General features: G+C 50.7%; 1 protein-coding gene across 7 annotated transcripts; it reads right to left on the bottom strand.

The window, feature by feature from the left end:
* Positions 1 to 1,280: 1,280 nt before the first annotated feature.
* LOC113836160 (zinc finger FYVE domain-containing protein 21) lies at positions 1,281 to 21,487 on the bottom strand. Of its 7 annotated transcripts, none has more exons than XM_027419079.2 (8): positions 21,306 to 21,487; positions 6,288 to 6,338; positions 5,628 to 5,796; positions 4,576 to 4,651; positions 4,397 to 4,488; positions 3,875 to 3,931; positions 1,939 to 2,081; positions 1,281 to 1,845 (listed from the first exon to the last, which is right to left on the bottom strand). In XM_027419079.2, exons 1-8 carry the CDS (start codon positions 21,441 to 21,443, stop codon positions 1,810 to 1,812), a joined length of 762 nt encoding a protein of 253 aa, XP_027274880.1. In that variant the 5' UTR covers positions 21,444 to 21,487; the 3' UTR covers positions 1,281 to 1,809. The 7 variants fall into 7 exon arrangements, with proteins under 7 accessions (XP_027274880.1, XP_027274882.1, XP_027274881.1 ...); XM_027419081.2 differs by having other exon boundaries at positions 1,939 to 2,078; XM_027419080.2 differs by having other exon boundaries at positions 3,875 to 3,928.
* Between the last annotated feature and the right edge of the window lie 51 nt (positions 21,488 to 21,538).

The raw sequence follows: 21,538 nt of genomic DNA, 5'->3' as shown, positions 1-21,538 counted from the left end.
CAATTGTCACAGATTTTCAGGTATAATAAAAAGAGGGCCAGGATCCTCAGGGTCTCGGTGGAGGGACAGCTGAGGTTAGGCCTGAGCAAGCACATTTTGCAGAGAATGCTGAGGTGACAGGAGAGGAATATAGAGGCCAATTCCTTCTCAGTCACCTTTTTGCCCTAACTCTTGTCTGTTGCTTCTCAGTTGTATCCACGGATCAAGCCCCGGCAGCGCACACTTGCCTGAACTTCCCCTGGAGTACCAGTCTCATTAGCTCCCAGGAGCTACTAGAGAGGGTTCCAGCTGCCCTGGAGGAACAGAAGCTAGGACGGCCTCACGGTGCTCACTTTAGCAGACGGACAGTATCCACAATGTGAATCCCAGCTTCCCAGCGCAGTAACTGTGACAGGTAGTGCTCTGGCCTTCAGAGGACTGCATTTTTTGCCAATTACTGTAAATCCAAGTAAATACCCAGCTTCCAAAACACCCACCCCTGTTGCCAGTAAGAAGTCCTGAAACTATGAACCTTGCCGGTTGCCAGTGAAGACAAAGCTCTGACTGACTCGGCCCAAAGGCCCCTTCTCATGTGTGACGTCTCTGCTCTTCAGCAGAAGCAAGCTGCTATCAGGTGGCATTGGCTACAGCCCTGCCCTCCTTGGAAAGTCTGAAAACATCACTCTTTCTCACATTCCTGCCCACAAAATTTTCTGTTACATTAACCTGATGACGACATGCTGCGGTGGGACTTGCAGGCCTTGGCACATGGGTCATCTTTAGCCCCTTTGTGGCAGGGAGTTCGTTCTGTTCCGAGTGCAGCTAATCACAGGAGTCTGGGCACTGCCCAGGGCAGGATAGTCAGCAGGCAAACTGGGATGCAGTCACTGCAGCTGCATTCCAAGTGATGCAAGCTCTATACTCTGGGGCTTCAACCCTGTAGACAGGCTTTTTATACACCAACATTATTTTTCAACTAGGCCATTGAAAACTACCAGAATTGTATTGGAAACATTTCTTCCTCATTGAAACACAAGCCCCAGGCTTTATTTTTCATGTGTCTTGTGCATAACTGCGTGTAAATCCGTGTGTAGGCTCTGGGAGCAGTGCTGTAGTCAGCTGCCAAGTAGTGACTGTGCAGGGCGGCGCCGAGAAGTGATGCCCTCCCTGTGTGCAGCCTCTGCCATCCCAACACCACTGACACTGTGTGACGTGCACAATAAACTGCTGTCTCACACCTGGCTGTGAGTCTTGTGTTCTGGATGCAGGACAGACGCACAAAGTGAGGCTGGAGCCTGCTGTGTACTTTCAAAATAAGTTTTAATCATATACTTTATATACAAATTACTGTACAGTCATTTAATAAAGTGAAAAGTAGAAAACACAAGGCTGATGCCTTCCCCTTAGTGACATAGAAAAGGATTGTTCATTGCCCCAAGTTAGCGACAAAATAGACGGAGAGTCATGAACAGGCTAAGGCATTGTAAACCGGCTATTGGAGATAGGCAGAGACCAATGCTAAACTAGAGGCCTGAGTGACCACCACCTGATTTGTTTCTGTGGGAACGGAGCCAAAAGTTTAATAAACCTGGGGATTTATAAACATGGTATATAGGTTATACTCAAACTGGTTTAGTACTGTAGTGCAGCCTCTCCCAACCCTAGTAAGTACCAACAATACAACACAAGTTCTCTAAAGCGTTAATCAGCTGTGTGCATATTGCACTAGGTAAGTGAGCACACACAGAGCAGAGCCCTGAGTGCCTCATCAGGCAGGGGCAAGCAGCTTGGACTTGGTAACCTGATGTGCTGAGTTCAGCTCCCTCGCAGTCACTGGTCTCGTGATTCATAGAGGAGCTTGGTTGCCTGCACAACACCATAAAAGCATGCTTGGTTCTGGGCCTGACCACACGTGAGTCACTAGGGGCACCTCAGCCTCCCCAACCCTGCCCATGGTACCTTGTGCATGGCTGCCAGCCACGCTGCTGCCTGTCTCTTGCTGCCATTTGCATCCTCTCCAGCCATCAGCCGCAGCTGTGTTGCAGCCTCTGCCCCTGGCACTGTGTACTGCAGGAACATGCCTGTGGCTCGAGTGCTGCCTGCTGGAGGAGGGAGACGAGGTGTCACATAGGACCATAATGCCCCATGTGCTGCTCAGGAAGCAGCCTTGCTGGAAACACACAGTGGTAAATGATACCCGAACCTGCTCTTGCAGAGACCCCATGTGCACAGAGAACGGGACCCCAGGACCAGGAGAAACTAAAGGCACCATATCATAAGCTTTTCATAGTCCCGTTCTCCAACAGTCTGGAAGCAGCCACGCCTTCTATATCCATGGCATTCTCCTCCCAACCTTCAGAGAAACCACGTGCATGCGTGTGTTCATTCCCATGTTCTCTCTCTCTCTCTCTCTCTCTCTCACACACACACACACACACACACACACACACACAGACAGAGAGAGAGAGAGAGACACACCCATCTACAGCCAGAGTAGAACAGTAAAGTACAGAAACTACTTTAGGAATGGCCTGGCCATCAGAAGATACGCCAAGCAGACAGTTACACCTGCCATGGCTTCACACTTAGGTTGGAGGGCACAGCTGAGTATACTGTTAACGCAGGAGCACAGACAGACTACCCTGTCAAGTGCTGTTCTTCCACAACTCACAGGATCCCCTGGAGAACACTGGGGGGTTCCATCTCTGGGCTATGACCAACTGCTCCAAGCATGATTTGAATTTAGGCTCTGTCCTAGGAACAAGCCTCTTAAGACAGATGAGTCCTGTCAGGCATGGTTACTAGACTTCTTTCTCGTGGTGACTAGGAGGAGAAAACACTGCGAAATGACCCACCTCTAATCAGACATTAATTCTAAGTCAGAGCAGCCTGAGCCCCGTGGGCATACAGTCCATAACCAAGAAGAAGCCTGACATCCTTGCCTCCAGTAGCTCTGGCCCAGCCAGAGGCTTTCTGCCTGACCCAAGCTGTTGCAGAACTTCCTAACCAGGCTATGTCTACCATCAGCTTTGTTTGGTTTTTCGAGACAGGGTTTCTCTATGGCTTTGGAGGCTGTCCTGGAACTAGCTCTTGTAGACCAGGCTGGTCTTGAACTCTCAGAGATCCACCTGCCTCTGCCTCCCGAGTGTTGGGATTAAAGGCATGCACCACCAACGCCCGGCTCAGGAACAAGCTTTTGTCCACAAAAATGTACTGCAATGTGGCCATGGTCACCGTTTTGTGCTTTGCATGGCCATCAAAATTTTTCTCCCCATGGGGGCTGGAGAGATGGCTTAACAGTTAAGAACACTTACTGCTCTTGCAGAACACTTACTGCTCTTGCAGAAGACCTAGGTTCAGTTCCCAGCACCTAAAAATAGTGGCTCCAACTATTTGTAACTAGGGGTCCAACACATTGCCCTGCTCTGTAAAGGCACTGGGCATGTGCATGGGACATAGACATACAGACATTCATGACCTTTAGACTGCCTGACCCTGCCCTTCGCACTAGGATATCTTCAACCAGCTTAATGCTCCATGCACTTCCTTGTATCCCATTAGCTGGGCCCCTCTTACCACTGCCTTCAGTAGACTGAGATGGAGGAACTGAGGGCCAGGGATCCCTGGAGGCAAGCTACTGGGTACAGCGATGAAAACTGTGGGCTGGCTTGTCAACTCTTTGGTAACTTCTCCTGGGAAAGGACTGGGCAAACTACTTTATGCTGTCAGGACACACTCACTCACACTTTATAGGTTCACATATTGGACCTAACACCTACTAATCAAAAGAGAGAAACCCAACTTTCAGAATCCACCCCAAGGGACAGAAGCAAAGTGGCCAAAGGAGGAGCCACAGCATGCTGGGAGGAGTGACCCAAGGAGGACGGAGGCTGACCTTCAGAGGCAAGCAGGCTCCCCAGGAGGCTGGTGTAAGTGTGAATGTCTTTTTCTACTTGAAGAAGGTAGGCAGCAGTGCAAAGAAGAAACAACCGAGAGTCAGTCAGAAAATGGAAAGCGAGCTGTGTTAAGTCATAAGTCAAATCTGCAGGTTCAGAATGCGATGAGCAGTCCAGTCAGTGGGGGCCAGCTAAGACTGAAGCTCACCAAGGACCATGGTGCACAGATGTCTGCAGGAGAGGCAATGACAGCAGTCCTGCAAGCAGGCTCCAGGTCAGCCCCCTGCATTTGGAGCCCATGGACAGTACATGAGATGATCGATGACCCCAGTGACAGGATACCATGGGCACATCAGGCCAATCTCCCTCGTTATCCCCTCTCCCCTCTGCATGAGTTCTAAAGTTACTGACTTAATACAAGCCCCAGTGAGGAGCATGGCAGGCCATCTTGGGACCAAGTGCAGTTCCTCCTGTTGCCCATATAGGTACTAGAGAGCCTCCTGCTCAGGAAAGGCATATACCTCCAGGAGTGAAGCCTTCTGTGAGAATCTGCACAGTACAGACATGCGCAATCTCAATTTCATGATGGCTGTCCCCGTCCAGAATCAAGCATCTACAACAAACAAGAGGGACAGTCATGAGACTGAGGCCTGAAGCCTGTGAAAACACTGCCCAGTACCAGCAGGACTTCACCTCTTACCTCTGGTTGTTGGAGAGACGACAAACCATGGTTTCAGGCTTCTCTGAGTCCCCAAAAGTAACAAGGAAGGTAGCTCCTTGGAAGACAAAACCAAACAGCTCACACAGGACCTACTGCTCCATCTCCCCGCCCCCACACCATATGCTCAGGACAAAAAAGCCTTCTTCCTCCATTACCAGATGGGAAAGCAAAGGCTGACACAAATACCAGCCTTGTGTAAAGTGTAAAGGATCCCTTCAGTTAGGCAAAAAGGCAATAATGAATTAAGGGTCTCAAAAGCTAAAAAGACAGTGCTTGGGGCTAGAGAGATGGCTCCAGGTAAAAACACTGATGTTCTCTCAGAGAACCAGATTCAATTCCCAGCGCACACATGGTGGCTCAGAACTGCCTGTAACTCCAGTTCCAGGTGAGCGGCTCACTCTTCTGATCTCTGCAGGCATGAGGCAGACACATGGTGCACAGACATCTTGTAGAAAAAATACCCATCCACATAAAACAGAGACAAAGGCACTGCCATGCACACAAAGCTGTAAATTTTGTTACAGCCTTCAAAGATGGCAAGTAGGGGAGTTCATCATCAAGGCCCAGTCAGATAACTCTGGAGCAGACTGGGCAAGACCACTCAGCAGAGCGGAGGCTGGCCCTTGCCTGTGGAGTGCACACAGGCCAGACCGGCGGCTCGGAGGCTATGCTGTTTGGCAGAGCTGTGGGAAGCAGGCCCCACCCCAAAAGAACTCCCTTCTCCCTCATGCTCCTGGGATGCTCCTCAGAACCTGCACCTGTTACAGTTTGTCTGCAGGCCTCTGAGGGCCACAGCCACACAGGCTTGACTATCAGTGACAGCCTGCCATCTGGGGAAGGTGCTGCTGAGCTAGGCTCCCTGGCCATCTGGTGGGTGGTAGCACCCAGTCAGTCAGGCGGACATCTTAGCACATTTTTGTCTCTGAAGTCCATCTCTAAGTAGGTCCAAAACAAAGTAGAGGATGAGGGCAAGACACCATCTTGGAGCAGACCCATTTTAAGCATGGTTGAGTGGACATGCTGTCACTTACCACTCAGGAGCACCTTGAGCTGCTTGTCGTAAAACTCAGCCTCGCGGTGAGACACCAGGGCACACTCGGCACACTGGCGCACTGGGTCCACAAAGCACATGCGCCGAAGTGGCACCTTCTGGCTGCAGCACCTGTCACAGAAGCACTTCCCACAGCGGCGGCAGTGGTGCTGAGGAGGGTGGAGGTTGGGCAGTGAGCACAGTCAACACAGAAGCACCAGGCCTGCCCCGCCCCGCTCGCCACAACTGTCAGGACCCCCGAATGCATCTGTAGCTGTGTGTGTCACCTCCACACACACCCAGTGTGAACACAGTGGAGCTCTGGCCTCACTTGGGAAAAATGGTCCAAAAGGGCCTCCTCGACCTGTGTGTGTGTTGCTAGGGTTTGAACCCAGGGTCTTGTACATTTGAGGTGAGCCATTCACTCACTCAGCTACAACCCAAGCCCATAACTGCCCAGCTCATGCTGCATCTGAGCCTCCTCTGGAGCTCCATACTGACTGCTGGGGAGCTACGCCAGTAACTGAAATAAGAGTATCAAAATGGCCTGCCTGTAAGATCTGCTCCTCTGGGGAACTGGGCTTTCCCCAGAAAGAACTGTGTCCTACTGGGCCCTGTCCTCCAAATACACACATACACCACCACCACAGCCTCAGCTCACCTTTCTGGTGATAAAGTCAAATTTGGCATCACACTGCATACATCTTGGACACTAGAAGAGAACATGGCACAGTATTATAACCCAGCTCGGTCACTTGGCAAACTGTTGAAGCAGAGCCAACAGGTGCTGGGAAAGGCTGCTAAGAAAGCCAACTTCCCGCAGTGGAAGCAGCCTGCAGGGGCAGACTATGGAGCAGCAAGGCAGGACAGCCCCAGCTCAGTATCCAGCTCAGAAGCCAGACAGGACTGGTCAGACCACGCCCAAGGCTCTGGGTTAGGAGAGTAGCTTTAAGGCTGCAGGCCCCCGCCTGAATGCCCAATAGCCAGTATTTAACGGGCGCAAAGGCATACAGTTTGACGTTTTTGCAGGAGTTCCGATTCAGAAGGGCTTGATTCCTGCAGACTCCAGGTGCAGGGGCAGCTCATTCTAGCTGCTTCACCCTCCTCCTGTTACAGGAGCCCAAGTTGAGTGCTGTGAAATGAACATGACATTCCACAGCAGTCAGTGACCTCCACTGGGGAAAGATGTGTCCACCCTGATGTACAAAGGAAAGTATGGGGATCTTAGGAAGGGGGACTCTGGACAGCTGGGATACAAGGCTGACTGAGAGCATACCTGATGGGCCTGTGAAGAAGCTAGAGCAGAACATAGGATGAAAGGTGACAAAGAGGCTTACGCACAGGAGAAGAAGGTTCTGAGACGGGACTGTCGAGAAAATGGTGTCCTGTGCACATGGGATTTGCACATACAGAGGCGGGAGAACGGTACAGACTAGGATGTCGTGAAAGGTACGGGGATAGTGGTGGCTGCACAGTGCACCTCCACAGGGAAGAGGGCCGAGTGCTCTCACAGATTCAGAAGCAAATAGGGTACGCCAACCCAACGAGTCTGCATCACACTTGGTTTCTCCCACTCTATAAACCCTCTTTAGGGGCTATTTCATAGCAAGACCCCAAACAAAAGTGTCCTCTCCAGATGACCCAGTGCCATCAAACCCAGGGGACACCAATGTCTTCAGATACTCTGGGGACCTCGATTCTGTGGCCACTAGCTGGTTATTTCAAGGGTCAGCACAACTTTAGGAAGTACATTCTCTTCAAAACCTCATAGCTCTGCCAGAGCCTGTGACAGGACACAGCCCGAGCTGCTCACTCCACACTAGAAGGCTGGATCACACAGCAGGCAAGGACAAATAATGCTAACTGTGCACATGGAGTTCACAAGCCCAAGACACAGGGTGAATAAGTCAGAAAGGCTGGTGGTGCTGGTGGGAGGCCTGCTCCAACCACACACAAGAACAGAAATGAGCTAATGCCTGTCCCTGGACAGCAGACCAACCAGGGGAGAACACTCATGCCCAGCCGAGCCCGCTCTGCAAACTGTCTGCTCAGTCAGTATTGGAAACACTCATGTTGGGAGCTGAAGAGATGGCTCAGCAGTTAGGAGCTCCAGCTGTTCTTCCAGAAGACCTGAGTTTAGTTCCTAACACTGAAACCAGACGGCTCACAACTGCGGATAATCCCAGCTCCAGGGAAATGGATCCCCTCTTCTGGCCTGTGGACACCTGCACTTGCACCCACATAATTAAAACTAAAAAGGTTTTAAAAGGCTCGTGTTTACCAAACCTGACAACCATACATGTGTAGGGCTATCTGCCCAGGTGGCCATGGGATTGAGGCTGTCTAGTCTCCACTGGGGGAGTGAGGGAGTGAGTACCCAGCAGCCCTGGGGCTCCTACTGAAGAGGCTGTGGGCACCTTGGAAGAACCAGCTGAGGACCAGAGCCCTGAAGGATGGTCATAGCATTTCTTCCCAAGTATCCCAGGTGAGAATGCTGCCTCATGAGCTTCCCACTCATGGACAGCCACTGTTGAGCTGTGTCTGCAGTGCCAGCTGAGAACATCGTGTTCCGTGTACAGGTGATCTTCCTGTACGGATGGCCAACTCCAAAGGCACCAACCCCCAGATCAGGGGAAGGCTCTGTCCTGAACTAGCCTCCTGCATGCTCTAGAGGGACATGAAGGTGACATGATATCACCACCGCCAGTGTCCCTCAGAGTATCCCCACTCACACCCAGGGGACGGTGTTTAAACCTGGTTCTAGAGGAGTAATTCCAGCCACAAACAGTCTGCTAACCCATGGAAGGAGACTTCCCCATGAGAATGAAGTCACCGATGTGATGAACTGTCATAGACTTGTCCTAAGTCCCATGCACCAAGACGCCCATAGTCCTGGAACTCAAGGCCTTCCAGCCTCAGAAGGTGCCAGTGAGGCTGGGCCAGGGCCCCTTTGTGTGCAAAGTGATGGGCACACCCACCATGAACAGAGATGCCAAAATCCCACCCCAGGGAGCATCAGCCATGGTGACAGATAGTTGTAAGGGTTCAGACATTCTGCTGGTCTACCCGTCACCTGCAGAATGCACCCAGGCAGTACCCTGGTCAGCCCAGGAGCAAAGGACCCATTTAAAAGAGACCTCCACCCACTCATGCTCTCTCTTTCTCCTCTCTTCCCTGCTGTTCCCCTGGGGCAGACAGGACTTTTCCTGTCTCCCTCTTCTTTTCTGTCCTCTCTGTCTCTGTGTGTCTTTACCTCTGTTCTCTTTCCTTCCCCCTTCCCTCCCCTTTCTAATAAGACTTCTCACTATGCTCTGTCTGCCTGGCATGTTTGTCCCCCACCTCAGTCAACTTCATCTGCCATGGAATCCACCAAGGTCCCCTGTGCGCTTTATCATAACAGTAGTTATGACCTGAAAACAAGGGACGAAACAGAAAAGTTTCCTGAGATGGGAACGAGGAACTGCTGAATATTGAGGGCACACAGTGAGGGAAGATTCCCAGTGTGGAGAACGTCCTTCTCCTCCAGTGAAGACAGTCAGAGAAGACACATCAAAAAAGACATGGGATCAGAAACGGCAGGTTAATGGGCTGGCAGGGGTAGCACACACCTTTAATCCCACACTTGGGACAGGTGGATCTGAGTGCAAGTCTAGCCTGGTTTACAGAGTGAGCTCCAAGATAGCCAGGGATACAAAGAAACCCTGTCTTGAGAGGAAAGAAGGGAGAGAGGGAGAGAGAAAAAGGGAGGGGGAACAGAGGGGGAGAAGGGGGAGACACGGGAGGGGGGGAGAGATATAGGAACCTAATGGGCCAGGAGTGGTGGTGCTCTCCTTTAATCCCAGCACTTGGGAGGCAGAGGCAGGCGGATCCCTGTGAGTCTGAGGCCAGCTTGTTCTACAGAGCGAGTTCCAGGATAGCCAGAACTACATAGTGAGACTCGCAAAAAAAAAAAAAAAAAAAAAAAAAAAAAAGAGAGAGCATATCAGTATTATGGGATTAGAGATGGCTCACTAGCCTGCTCTTCCCAGGAAATATAAATATATATATATATTCAGCCGGGATGTGATGGCGCACGCCTTTAGTCCCAGCACTTGGGAGGCGAGGCAGGTGGATCTCTGTGAGTTTGAGACCAGCCTGGTCTACAAGAGCTAGTTCCAGGACAGGCTCCAAAGCCACAGAGAAACCCTGTCTCAAAACACACACCTTTTTTCCTAGAAAAAAAATGACAGAGTGGGCCATATTTGACCTTTTCATCTCATGGCTGTTTCAGAGGGCTGTGAGCCTGACAAAGCTTGGCATTCGGGCTACTCACGAGTCCCTGGCTATGCTGGTGAGCACACTGTGGCCTATCAGAGGCTTGCCCTGTGTGGCTGCAGCCCTACCAGCACAGGCCTGGCTTTCTGCCATGGCAACATGACAAGAGTGAGGCAAGGGACACAGGCTCTGAATGGCCACCAGGAGTCTTCTGCAGCACAGGCCAGCAGGTCTAGGTGGAGCTGGGACCACACAGAACAGAACCTCATCCTGAGTGCTTACCAGACGCCCACTGATCCCAGGTCCTTGCCACCCACACGTACTAGAAGCTCTTCACTGCTCTCCCTGGTGCATCAGCTAGGTGATGTCTGGAGGGTTCCTCCTCGGTCCACTGACAGCCTGACCTATCCCAGCTCTTGGCCTTGTCATAGGCAGATTCTGGAAGATGCCCACACAGAAAAATGGCACAGAGGCCGGGCGTTGGTGGCGCACACCTTTAATCCCAGCACTTGGGAGGCAGAGGCAGGAGGATCTCTGTGAGTTCGGGGCCAGCCTGGTCTCCAGAGCGAGTGCCAGGATAGGCTCCAAAGCTACACAGAGAAACCCTGTCTCGAAAAAACCAAAAAAAAAAAAACAAAAAAAAAAAGAAAGAAAGAAAGAAAGAAAAGAAAAAAATGGCACAGAACATGGACCATTACTAAAAGCCTGCAGCTTCTCCCTTCAGCCTGGACCTACAGATCATGTGTCAGCTCTAGGGTTGGCGTATGTGTGCTCCACAGAACACACAGATGAACGGCTGCTTGGAGGAAATGCCTCTCTGATGAGGAGGCCCACTTTCTCAACTGGTCCACCACAGAGGCCAACAGCACCCAGCCTTGGCAGGGGCATCTGAGGAATCCTTGGGACCATCCTCAATGTCCTTTCACTGTGGGAGAGCAGGGACCCTTTGGACACCACTGCAGCGAGGACAGAGGCACCAAGATTTCCCGAGGTCCTACCAGCCTTAGTGAGTGCCACTGGGCCAATCACTGAGCCACTCAGAGCTTCTACGTTTCTGACATCCATGGCTAGCATTTTATTTCCTTGTTGCTCTTGCACTGGTTTCTGGTCTTGGAAGCCATGCCTGGCACGTCCCAGCCTCTGGAGCTGTCCAAAGGCCAGGCAGCAGCTGTCGGGGACCTTTGCCCTCCGATTCTCATCTGTTCATTAGCACTCTGCAATCTGAATGGCAGCAACTCCCTGCTACAATGTGGTGTCTTCCTTGACTCAGATGTCTACAAGAACTACACGGTGGTCACAGTTTCATTAAACAAGGAAGCCACAGTACCACCGGAGTAACTATATTTTTATCATCCCTAGGCCACCCTGGCCTCAGTTACCCTGGCGAAACACGCAGCCATGACAGGAGAGCTTTGGCTTGGAACACAACACACACAACCATCAGAAAACAGCTTTCAAGGCATGGTAGAATGCTGTGTTCAGATCAGTTGGAGGTCAACGTGTGTGTGTGTGTGTGTGTGTGTGTGTGTGTGTGTGTGTGTGTGTGTGTGTACTCCCATGTGGAAACAAAGGTCAACCTCAGGTATTTTTGGAGATAAGGACTCTTGTGAGTTTTTTTTTTTTTTTTTTTTTTTTTTTTTTTTTTTTAAGATTTATTTATTTATTATGTATACAGTGTTCTGTCTGCATGTAGGCCAGAAGAGGGCACCAAATCTCATTACAGATGGTCATGAGCCACCATGTGATTGCTGGGAATTGAACTGAGGACCTTTGGAAGAGCAGGCAGTGCTCTTAACTGCTGAGCCATCTCTCCAGCCTGTAAATGGAGTTTTGTTTTTGTTTTTGTTTTTTGGGGGGTTCTTTTTGTAAGTGGAGTTCTTAATTGGTCTAAGTAATAAAAACCCAGAGTCAGGTATAGAGGAAAATGCTGATCAGAGAGAAGGAGCAGGCCACGTCCACACCTTACCTCCTTAGCACCTCAGCAGACAAGACAGCAAGTTCCTGCTTCTCCCTGCTTATATCTGTTCCCTCCCAGCCACCTCACTTCCTGTCTGTCTGTATAGACCTCTATGGTCAGCTAGTGGCAAGCTCCATTCTCTGACCTTCAGACAGGCTTTATTTGTACAAGCAAGATGTCACCATCGCCTCTCAGTGGACTACAGTTTGCCAAGCAGGGTAGGCTAGCCGTGGTCAGTGAGCCCCAGGAGTCTGCCTATCTCGGCCTCCCTGGTGTGGAGGATCACAGGTGTACTCTGCCATACCCAGTGCTCCCCTACACACACACACACACACACACACACACACACACACACACACACACACACACTCTCTCTCTCTCTCACACTCTGTAGTGGAATATTTAGGATCCAGTGTGACACGTTCATTGCTGAGTGAGCAAACCCCTGGCCTGGGCGGTGATGCTCCCCACTACTTGTTAGCCCTGCCAGCTCTTCTGAACTGGTCCTCCAGCTGACACTGCCCCCACCATCCCTGATGCCTGTGGTTCTGCCCTGCGGGTACCGTACCACCTGTAGCTTCTGGAATCCCAGTTCCTCCCTCACAGTCCCACTTGTCTCTAGATGGCTTTGGTCCTAGGACCCAAAGGACCCCTGAGGTCTCCCTGGCACCCTCTTAATGCAGAGCTCCCTTTCCTGTCTTTGGCCTCTTCCACGCCTGAGGGTTGGAAAGGGCTAAAGGACCCTTTAGTCTTCATTCTCCACCATGGCTGTTTTTTCCTCTTAAAAAGTGGAGGTGGGAAAACAGCTAGAGGTGGGAAAAAAAAAAAAAAAAGGCAAAGAAATGTAAAAGCAAGAAGTAACAATGGCTGGTGATTCTAAGGGCCATCCTGCTCCTGAGTCTCCTCCCAGGCTGCTGTGCATACAATCTGGCTGTCCCCACCTCCCTCCTAAATCCACACTGTCTTCTCCCTCTGCCACCACCCTCACCCACACTCACAGGTCTTTCCTGTAACCCCCCCTCTGCTCCTGGCTCCCCTCCTCACACTCCCAGTGCAGGAGGATCACTGCAAGCCCAAAGTTACTCACTGCTTCATGGTGAGCTTGGGAACAGCTTTGAGATACATAGTGAGGGCATCTCAAAAAAAAACAAAAAACAAAAAACAAAAACACAAAAGAAACTGTGCTTATTCAGAAAATGGACAGACTTTTAAACAAAATAATTTTCCTCATTTCATTAATAAAAGAAATTTCAAATTATCAGCCCAGCAATTTAACATGAAAAGAGAATAAAGAACTAACAGTGGATAAAGCTATAAAAGTTAAAATCTTGCCACACAACCAGCCCTGAGTAAGTGAGGGGCCTGCCTGGGGCAAGCAAGGACGTCAGGGGAGCAGGCCAGCTCCTGCAGCTCCTCCCTTGTCTGGGCCTCTGTCGAGCATGACACAGCTATTTCAGTAGACAAGAGAATACACTGCACCAAACCCCCAAACTCACAGCCTCACTTCGGGCAGCGAGGCTGTCTGCAGCAGGTGTCTCACTCCACACCCGGTGTCAGACATCTGTTGCAGGTCACTGACAGGCAAACTCAGCCACCACACTGACCCCAGAACTGAGACCAAAGGAGCAGACTAGGCAACCCATACAGCCAGCACCTCAGGGACCCCACATGCATGGCCCAGGAACAGAGACCAAGGACAGACAGAGACAGAATTGGATTGAGCCTCTGGCCAAGGCTGGACAGACAAATTCACCAGGACAGACCCTACTCGTGGCATGGGCGGGACAGACTGCAGTGCAGTGACACCCACTCAGGGGGGTCTTCTGGCTAAGTGAGACAGCCTTGGGCAGCAAGAAACAAGAGAGGTCGAAGGCAAAACCAGACCTAGGCCAGGGTACTCAGAAGGTGGAGTGCCACGTCCCTCCATGGTGCACACTTTAGGGGCCCAACACCCCCAGCTCTTTGGAACTAGCCTTCCACCTATATCTTCAGGGACATCTGACAGCAGATAGGAACTCACAAGGCTAATGTAGTCTCAAAATACACTGCAGGCTTAAGTGGGTGTTTAAAGAAAGTAACTATAAAAAGAACAAGGTTTAAGGACTAGAGGGATGGCTCAGAGGTTAAGAGCACTTGTTACTCTTGCAGAGGACCTGGGTTCGAGTTTCAGCACCCACATGTTGACTGACAACCATTTGTAACTCCCTGTCTGCATGTATCCCTGCAGGCCAGAAAAGGGCACCAGATCTCATTACAGATGGTTGTGAGCCACCATGTGGTTGCTGGGAATTGAACTCAAGACCTCTGGAAGAGCAGCCAGTGCTGTGCTCTGAACTTGAGTCATCTCTCCTGCCCCAAAATAAATAACAAAAACAAACAAACAAACAAACAAACAAAAAACAACAGATTTTAAGACAAACAAACATCTGTCTTCCCCTGGGAAAGGAGAGATGAGACAACCCTGAACCCCCTGTCCTTTCTTCAGCGCTGTGTAAAAATTGCCACCATGGCCAGTGCCCCAGGCTCTGGGTCACAAAGATCAGTTAGTCTAGCTGGGCCTAGTGACTCATGCCTGTAGTCACAGCTTAGGAGATGAGCAGAAGGATCACAAACTCAAGGCCAGCCGGAACTACTGAGTGAAATCAAAGGCCAACTGGACAACTGTGGGCCTCTGTCTCAAAACACAAACAAACAAAACAACAATAGAAAGAGGGCCTAGCAAGATAGCCTCAAAGAGAAAAGTGCTTGCTGTCAGACCTGGGTTCAATCCCAGATCCCATGGGAAAAGGAAAAACTGACCCTCAAAAGCTGTCCTCTGACTGACTTCTACATGTGCGGGATGGTACACGCATGCCTGGAGGCAGGCGCCTGTGTCCACACGCACATACATATACCTACACACACACACACACACACACACACACACACACACACACACACACACACCATATTCACTTATACACAATGAGAAAAAACTAAAGTTAAAAGAAGGGGGTGCTGGAGCTGGGCGTTGGTGGCTCATGCCTTTAATCCCAGCACTTGGGAGGCAGAGGCAGGTGGATCTCTGTGAGTTTGAGACCAGCCTGGTCTATAACAGCGAGTTCCAGGACAGCCTCCAAAGCCACAGGGAAACCCTGTCTCGGAAAAAAAAAAAAGGGGGGGGTGCTGGGGAGCCAGCTCAGTTGGTAAACTACTAGCCACACAAGCATGAGGACTTGAGGTAAGACTCCCCAGAACCTAGGGAGCCCCAGAAGCGGGCACAGCCACATGCACCTAATATCCCAGCACTAGGCAGGTGGAAAAATGGAGATTCCTGGAGTTGACCAGGCTGCCAGTACAGCCAATAGGTGAGGAGATCCAGGGAGAGACCCTGTCTGAAAAAAGATAAGACAGTGAGTGACTGAAGAAAAGAACCTGAAGGCTGGCCTCTATTCACATATGCACACCCACACGAACGCCAAAGACAGTAGCCAATGGTTGTTTAAAAAAATCAAAACAGACAAAAAACAGTTCAGGAGCTAAAGAGATGGCTCAGCAGTTAAGAGCACCTGCTGCTCTTGTTCAGTACCCAGAACTTACACTCGGCTCATAATTCCAGTTCTAGGGGACCCAACACCCTCTTCTGACCTCTGCAGAAACCAAGCCTGCAGGGGGTGCACAGACAGACAAGAAAGCAAAGAGCAGACACACACACATAGGCAAGACACGAGGAAGACACGAAATGTCAGTGGGCTGAAAGAGGGCTGCCTGAGATTGTGGTTCCATCTCAGGGACTGCTCCCGAGTTTTCTAGTTTACAGAGCTGTCAAACAACTCAAAGAGATGAATGGAGACCTTCCTCCTGATGTTTATGCCGATCCCAGCCATGGGACTGAAGCCTCTGGCCAGCCCTGTCACAGGACTGCAGCTCCCAGAGCTGGGACACACAGGGAGGCTTCTGCAGCCTTTGGAAGAGTATGAGGTGAACTTTACACTGTAATCCTTGTAAAACAACTGTGAAACCCCAGTTCTTCCCAGTCAAGCCAAGAACCACCCTCCCCCAAACCAACTAAGATCACAGGCACAGGCCCCTGGGTTCAGCGCCAGGGCAGTTTGGCAGGCACTCCAAATCCCCATAAGGCTGAATTGGGTTCTGAAGCACCGAGCAGAGCTCAGGCCAGATTCCTGACTGGACTGTAGACTAGCCACTCTCCCTCCAGCAGGCCTGGGCAACCCCTCTCCACCCTACCTCCTGAGGGAGCCTGTCACCTATGCTTGTCCACGCCATCTCTTCCAGCCCTGGTCACCCAGCCAAGTCCTTTCTGCCTGACCTGAGACACTCGCAGAGGCCATGCCTCCTAGGTCACCTGTCAGAGAGCCTCCCCTCCCATCCTGGCATGGACATGGAGTTTCTGCCGGACCAGACTTTATGAGGATGCACCAGAAACAGTAAAATTTTCATCAGGTAAAAACACCTAACATAAAGGCTCCCTTGGAGCGCAACAGGGAAAATGTTGAGAAAGCTAGTCTATAGCCAGTGGTCTAGCAATAATGAAAACATTTTCCCAAGAGCCTCAGCTTCTGTTCCTCACAAGCACTGCTTCTCACCCCCAACTGGGCTCTCCTACCCCACACCCCCACGCCCTATTTTAAATCTGCGCTTTACTGGGCTCTCCTGCAAAGTTATATCTGCCCAGCTCTGGGTGTTACACTGAAACTCATTCACAACAAGCACTTCTGCCCACTAAACCATCTCCCCAGGAACTGATCTTTGTTGTTTTGAAACAGCTGTGTAGCCCAGGCTAGTCATAAAGTCTCTACTATCCCGAGTCAGCCTTCCAAGGGCTGCAGTTACAGAGTTCAGGCTGTGTCCCAACACTACCCCACGTCCACCCCTTACTTTTTTGGCGTTTTAAGACACTACTCACTGTATAGCCCTTGCTGGCCTGAACTCACTATGCAGACCAGGCTGGCCTTGAACCACACCTGACTTAACCTTACCATCATGCAGTTCAGGTGTGGTAAAAACACTCCGTGTTGGCTCAATTATCTTTACAGACATGAACGAAAGCAACATGTCCCGCGCGCTCTCTGTATTTCTCGCCAGCAAGAAATCATACACGGGACACTCGGATCCTTCTGCAGGAAAGCTTTAATGCGTCTTGAGAGGAGAGCATAAGCTTACCAGAGCGGAGACCCTGAGCCAAGAATCCCGTCCCCTAATAAAGGCTGGCAGCCGCCGCCTGGGACGTGTCACCCTATGATTGGCTGCAGCTCATCAGGCCATATGACGCCACGGAATAGGCAGAGATCAAGGAATGGAAAATTACCCAGCGCCTGCGCAATAATCTTGTTTACATTCGGTGCCTGCCGGATGCAGGCGCCATCTTGTAATGGAGAATGCAGGGACGGCTCCCTACAGATCCCCCTTTTTTATTAATTAATGATAAGGCTTTATATTTTTACAAGCAAATAGGTCACCCAAATGTTGAGGGATAGAGGCAGAGGTTGAACCTTCCCAAAATCAAACATTAAGACTGTGTACGGGAGTCGCGACTAGGCTGTTAGCTTGACCCGAAGCACTCTCGACCTGTCCTCTGCCGTTTTTCTGGGAAAGGGAGACTAGGGCAGGCAACCCTTATGCAGGACAACGTACCTCCCAGAGAAGCCTGTATAATAGGCAACTCTGTGCGATGCCTATGCTCAGCATCCCTCATTGGGCTGCCCAGATCAGACACTCTACCCTGTGCAATGAGCCTAGGCTCCGGGTGTGCAAGAGCTGTCTGGCCAGCGGCCTATTGCTTCAGTGGAAGCCCCTTGTTCCAAAGCTACAAGCGCTTGGGCGATAACCACCTTGTCTCTTAGTTTGAGCCCTGAGCTTACAGACCAGCCAGAGAAGCAACATCAATCCGCAGCAAACGGCTGCACCAAACAATCCCACCTCTACCCATTTCCTTAAAATAGGAGACAGCTGAAGCAATCCATGATGACAGTCCCTCCGTCAAGGACAGGAGTTAATCTGGATAATAGCGGCTCTCAACTCCCGGGGAGAGGGTGGAGTTCCGACTTTTGAGGGTCCAAAGGGGCTCTTCGGGTGAGTCTTTCCGGGATCCACAGGGGATTCTCTTCATCCTGTGGAAAAACACATATCGCTCCCCTGGATCTTATGAGAATAGGATCCGGGCCTCTCCAAAGACCAGTTAAGACATCTTTCCATTTTACCATCTCCTTAGATCTTTTAGGTTCTGAGGTATGACGCTTGGCCGCTGTATGGCCCTGAGCGTCGGTGTTTAGAAAATTAAGGGTAAAGAGTGCCATGGATATTGCAACTCTTGGCACCGAGGGTAGGGATGCTCCCATTCCCTCCTTTTGTTTGATTAAATAAGACTTAAGTGTGTGATGGGCACGTTCCACAATGCCTTGTATAAGGTAGGCCAGTTAGATGGGTAATTTCCATCTGTCTGTAGAAGTGCTGGAACTTTTGAGAGGTATAAGCCGGCCCATTATCTGTTTTTAAGAAGCATACAGGTGGCTAGGTAAAGTCTTATTTCTGTAATACAGCTGAACTTCCTTAAACAGTAGCTTAACTTCTTTCTGAGGCAGGGTTTTTTTTGTGACTTTGGAGCCTGTCCTGGAATTTGATCTGCCGGACCAGGCAGGCCTTGAACTCATAAAGATCCATCTGCCTCTTTTCTCCCGAATGCTGGGATTAAAGGCGTATGCCGCCAACGCCCAAAACTTAAAGGCGTGTGTCACCAACACCCTGAGCTTAAAGGTGTGTGCTATCAACATAATAGATTAGTATCTTTTATAAAACAAGAACTTTACATTGTCAGGCTTTGCTTAAAAATTTTAAATTGAAGCTCTTTAAGTAAAAATATTAATAAAATTAAACATTTGAAAACTGGTTTTAAAAAGAAATTTAAATTTCCTTAAGGTCTTTCTGTAATATATAGAAGCATTAACATTTTAAATCTTAACTGAAAAACTTGTTTCTAAGATGGTACCTCTAATTTCCATGCGGTAACCTTTAGTTAAGATGGCGGTCTAAGTATCCTTTTTTTAACTTTAGCAAAATGGCTACCGTCAGTCATGTGACCAGCTACAAAATGGCCGTACCAGGAAATAGAACATTTTAAAACAAGCATACATAAATTATTTGAGTAACTTTAGGATATGAGGCTTTTTCTAGGCATCCCAGGCCTCTAAGCAGTGTTGAATAACATGCATGGCCTTTTCCCCTATCAAAGACTGGGAAAGCCATCTGTAATTTTTTCCGCTCCTTTGATGGTAAAAAGGAGTCGGTACCAAATAGTGGGGGTGCTGATGGAAGCACACCCGCTGGCATTTTTGGCAGCCGATATCTATCGGGGTGGTATCGTGCTGCTTCTTTCTCTAGCTCTGCTTCCTTGCTAGAGTCTAAAATCTCAGAGTCTGAGCTGCTCAGCTCCAAGGCTTCCAGTTTCGTTGCAGGGCAGAGGCTAGGTTTTGAGTCTTTATTTCTCTTAAATTTACCGGGGTGTGACCGGTTATTCTCTATTTTCTCTCCCTCCATTTTTGTTTCTTTTTCACCTAGCTGAGCTGTTTCCTCTAAAACTTTATCTCTTGAGCTTTTAGAGTCATTAGAGCTATCAAGATTTAAAGCTTTAATCTCATTTACAGAATCATCTAACAAATTATTCACTCCCTTGTCAGTAGACATTCCAGGAGGTCCTTTTTTCTTATTTATTGCTGTTTCTCTTAACAAATTATTCACTCCCTTGTCACTAGACATCCCGGGAGGTCCTTTTTTCTTATATTTTATTGTTAGGCGCGCCCCATCTCTCACCACATTCGGTTTCTGATATGTAATTCTGGACTTCTTTAAGATTGCTACAACAGTGAGAAAAGTCAAAATAGCTCCTAGTAAAAGCATAGAAGCCTCTATATTAACCTCCCACAATAGCAACATTCCCAAGCCAAAGTCCAGAAAAAACATACCTCTCCGAATTTACCACCCTGCAGTTCTGAATCCGCCTCGTTAGAGGGGTCTCCGAGGTGCTGGAAATGTTCACATGTTCCCGGGTTTCGGCACCATATGTCCCGCGCGTGCTGTATTTTCTCGGCCGGCAAGAAATCATACACGGGACACTCGGATCCTTCTGCAGGAAAGCTTTAATGCGTCTTGAGAGGAGAGCATAAGCTTACCAGAGCGGAGACCCTGAACCAAGAATCCCGTCCCCTAATAAAGGCTGGCAGCCGCCGCCTGGGACGTGTCACCCTATGATTGGCTGCAGCTCATCAGGCCATATGACGCCACGGAATAGGCAGAGATCAAGGAATGGAAATTTACCCAGCGCCTGCGCAATAATCTTGTTTACATTCGGTGCCTGCCGGATGCAGGCGCCATCTTGTAATGGAGAATGCAGGGACGGCTCCCTACAGCAACAGTCTGTGTGCACAGATACCTAAGTGCAAAGATAAAGTGCAGAATTGGAATGGCACAACCCCGGAGGGCAGGGACAGCTCAGTGACACACTTAGCATACCCAGGAATAGTCTCCAGGGCTCTAAGAAGTGAGAACTGCCATGAGCCTTCTCTTGAGGGACTCTCAAGAGATTTCAGAGTGGGGGGGGGGGGCAAGGGCAGCCAGCGGCAGCTTCCAGCCCCCAAAGCCCACTGTTCTGAGAACAGTGGCCCTGGCTCTAAGAAGCTGCAGGCCTCGCCCACTTGTGAGCAGCTGATTAGAGCGATGGAGGCCAGGTGTGGAGCAGAGGGAGGAAGATCTCAGCGAGTTCAAGGCCACCTTAATCTACACAGCAACTGGTAGTGCACGTGTAACACCAGGCATAGGCAGGCAGATCTATTTGAGTTCTAGGCCAGTGTAGTGAGTTCCACAGTCAGGGTTACATAGTAAGGACCCACTTTAAGGAAAAGAATGAATGAAAGAATTTACAACAGCCACTGAGGTGGCTCACGAGGCAAAAGCACGTGCTGCCACACCTGAGACCTGAATTCCAGCCCTGGGACCCACATAGTGGAAGAAGGAAAACGATCTTCCAGGAACTGTCCTCTGAATCTACGCAAAGGCGCGCACACACACACACACAGGAATAAACCAATGTAAAAAGTTTTCTTCAGTTTTCGACAGTCACCAGCACTGACCGAGCGTGCCTTTTAAACATACTACGCGTACTCTGAAACAAACTCGCCTGGAGTGCCTGGAGTGCGCCCATTTTTTTCTCCCACTCCGAAGCCCGCAAACCCCCCCGGCGCCGCACCTCCTCGACCGGCTGGAGGCCGACTCCCTGCCCGTCGCTGCCCGCAGACTCACTCGGGCCGGCCGGCCGGGCCCTGGCGCCGCTCCACCGCCGCGGCTCGGCACCGCGCAGCCAATGACCGCCCCACGGCGGGACGGCGGGGACGGCGGGGACGGCGGCCGCGGCCGAGCGCCCGAGGGCGGGGGCGGGAGACGCCCAGGCTCCGGCCGGGACGCCGGGGTAGGACGCACCTCTTTGTCCGGGACCCACTGCGGCTCCTCCAAGCCGAACGGGCTTCCGAAGGCGCGGTGCTCCGGCACCATGCGCAGGCCGCTGGGCGAGCGCACAAGCTTCTTGGCGTCGCGACGCGCGGCCACCCCCGAGGACATGTCTCCGCCTGAGCCCCTCACCGCACCGCCCGCGCGGAGCCAATACAGGGCTGGGCCCCGCCCCGCCCCGCCCCGCCGGCACGATGACAGCGCCG

This window comes from Cricetulus griseus, unplaced genomic scaffold (genome assembly GCF_003668045.3).
Source record: "Cricetulus griseus strain 17A/GY unplaced genomic scaffold, alternate assembly CriGri-PICRH-1.0 unplaced_scaffold_235, whole genome shotgun sequence".
Taxonomy (NCBI): Eukaryota; Metazoa; Chordata; class Mammalia; order Rodentia; family Cricetidae; genus Cricetulus; species Cricetulus griseus.
The sequence above is the reverse complement of the archived record's forward strand: the minus strand, read 5'-3'. Positions and strand labels throughout refer to the sequence as shown.

Coding starts and splice junctions, on each gene's coding strand:
- LOC113836160 (XM_027419079.2), bottom strand. CDS start 21,443: ATGTCCTCGGGGGTGGCCGCGCGTCGCGACGCCAAGAAGCTTGTGCGC. Junction 4,652..5,627: donor GCTCAAGGTGCTCCTGAGTG/GTAAGTGACAGC, acceptor TTGTCTTCCAAG/GAGCTACCTTCCTTGTTACT. Junction 1,846..1,938: donor GGCTGGCAGCCATGCACAAG/GTACCATGGGCA, acceptor GGTGTTGTGCAG/GCAACCAAGCTCCTCTATGA.